Here is a 1,680-nt window from a genome sequence, read left to right on the forward strand (position 1 = left end):
TTTTTTCTTTTTCGAGACAGGGTTTCTCTGTGGGTTTTGGAGCCTGTCCTGGAACTAGCTCTGTAGACCAGGCTGGTCTCGAACTCATAGAGATCCGCCTGCCTCTGCCTCCCGAGTGCTGGGATTAAAGGCGTGCGCCACCACCGCCCGGCTCAAAACTGTGACTTTTTCTGCTACCACTGAATCAGGAAAACCTCTTGTAAAGGAGCTGCAGTGTGCTGCCACCTAGCAAAGCCCATTCAGGAAAATAAATTCAGCTAAACTTTGTTTTTTAGTGTCTAGAATTCCTTTCCAAGCCCTCTCAGGTTTTATGTGGATTTAGATAGCACACGTTGGAGCACCAGTTTGTTGTTGAAAGGCCGCTTGGTTTCTGGCTGCTCAACCCCGAAATTATCACAGAGAAACTATATTACTTAAAACACTACTTGGCCCATTAGCTCTAGCTTCTTATTGGCTAACACTTATATCTTAATTTAACCCATCTCCATTAATTTGTGTATCGCCACATGGCTGTGGCTTACCAGGAAAAGTTCCGGCATCTATCTTCGGAGGGCCACATAGCTTCTCTCTGACTCCGCCCTTTCTCCCAGCATTCAGTTTAGTTTTCCCCACCCAGCTACGTTCTGCGCTGCTATAGGTCCAAAGCAGCTTCTTTATTCACCAATGGTATTCACATCATACAGAGGGGAACCCACATCAGAGAAGTGAGATTTTGGCTCTTTGCAGGGCTAGCAAGATGCTGGCAATTGTGATGACTGAGGTTTGGTCCCAGAGAGCCATGTGGTGCACACACACACACACACACACACACACATGTACACACACATGTACACACACACGTGCACACATGTGCACACATGTACCACACACATGTACACATGTGCACATACACTGACAAAGGCACGCACACATAGATAGGAAATAGTACCACATGGGAACTCACAACTGTCTGTAACTCTAGTTCTGGGGTACCCGACACCCTCATGCGGGCACAATACATTAAAAATACATTTTTAAAAAAGTGGGTCCTTCCCACTTGGAATAAGAAGTAGTAATATATATTTAAAAAACAAAAACCACAAAAGGCCTCAGACTCTGGGTTTTGCACAAGAACCACCTCAGATGCTCTAACATGACCTGTCTTCCCTCCTCCAGCCTGGTTCCCACCATGAGTGCAGAGCTGAATGTGCCCATGGACCCCTCCACCCCTGCCTGCCCTGAGCCCGGCCACAAGGGTATGGATTACCGCGACTGGGTCCGGCGCAGCTACCTGGAACTGGTCACCTCCAACCACCATTCGGTGCAGGCGCTGTCCTGGAGGAAGCTGTACCTGAGCAGGGCCAAACTGAAAGCCTCCAGCAGGACCTCCGCCCTCCTCTCTGGCTTCGCCATGGTGAGTGTAAGGGTGGGGGACTGGGCGAATATAGTCCCAGCAAATGAGTTTCCTGAGGTCTTGTAGTGCTCCAGGGAGCACTTCTCCTAACCATGATAGAAACCCAGCTCTGCGAAGAAAGTGGAGGAAAACATGAGAACCTGAGTTCATTCCCTAGAACCCACAGTGGAAGGAGAGATCCAAGTAGGGGAAAGTTGTCTTCTGACCTCCACAGCATATGTGTGCCTGCTCGCTCGCTCTCTCTCTCTCTCTCTCTCTCTCTCTCTCTCTCTCTCTCTCTCTCTCTC

The 1,680-nt window shown here is 49.1% G+C and overlaps 2 protein-coding genes across 4 annotated transcripts in view; both read left to right on the forward strand.

The window, feature by feature from the left end:
* The window catches only part of Prkrip1 (PRKR interacting protein 1), a 37,004-nt gene extending 35,777 nt beyond the window's left edge, over window positions 1-1,227 (forward strand). Inside the window, exon 6 of the mRNA XM_026784973.1 lies at window positions 1,156-1,227. Within this exon, the coding sequence (XP_026640774.1) occupies window positions 1,156-1,172 (17 nt within the window). The 3' untranslated portion in view covers window positions 1,173-1,227. The remainder of the gene's footprint in view (window positions 1-1,155) is intronic.
* Orai2 (ORAI calcium release-activated calcium modulator 2) overlaps window positions 1-1,680 on the forward strand; it is a 40,372-nt gene that overhangs the window by 29,816 nt on the left and 8,876 nt on the right. For all 3 annotated transcript variants that reach the window (XM_026784955.1, XM_005344592.3, XM_026784962.1), the window contains exon 2: window positions 1,156-1,393. In XM_026784955.1, the coding sequence (XP_026640756.1) occupies window positions 1,169-1,393 (225 nt within the window). In that variant the 5' untranslated portion in view covers window positions 1,156-1,168. The remainder of the gene's footprint in view (window positions 1-1,155; window positions 1,394-1,680) is intronic.

The sequence above is a fragment of the Microtus ochrogaster genome, chromosome 2, assembly GCF_000317375.1.
Source record: "Microtus ochrogaster isolate Prairie Vole_2 chromosome 2, MicOch1.0, whole genome shotgun sequence".
Lineage (NCBI taxonomy): Eukaryota > Metazoa > Chordata > Mammalia > Rodentia > Cricetidae > Microtus > Microtus ochrogaster.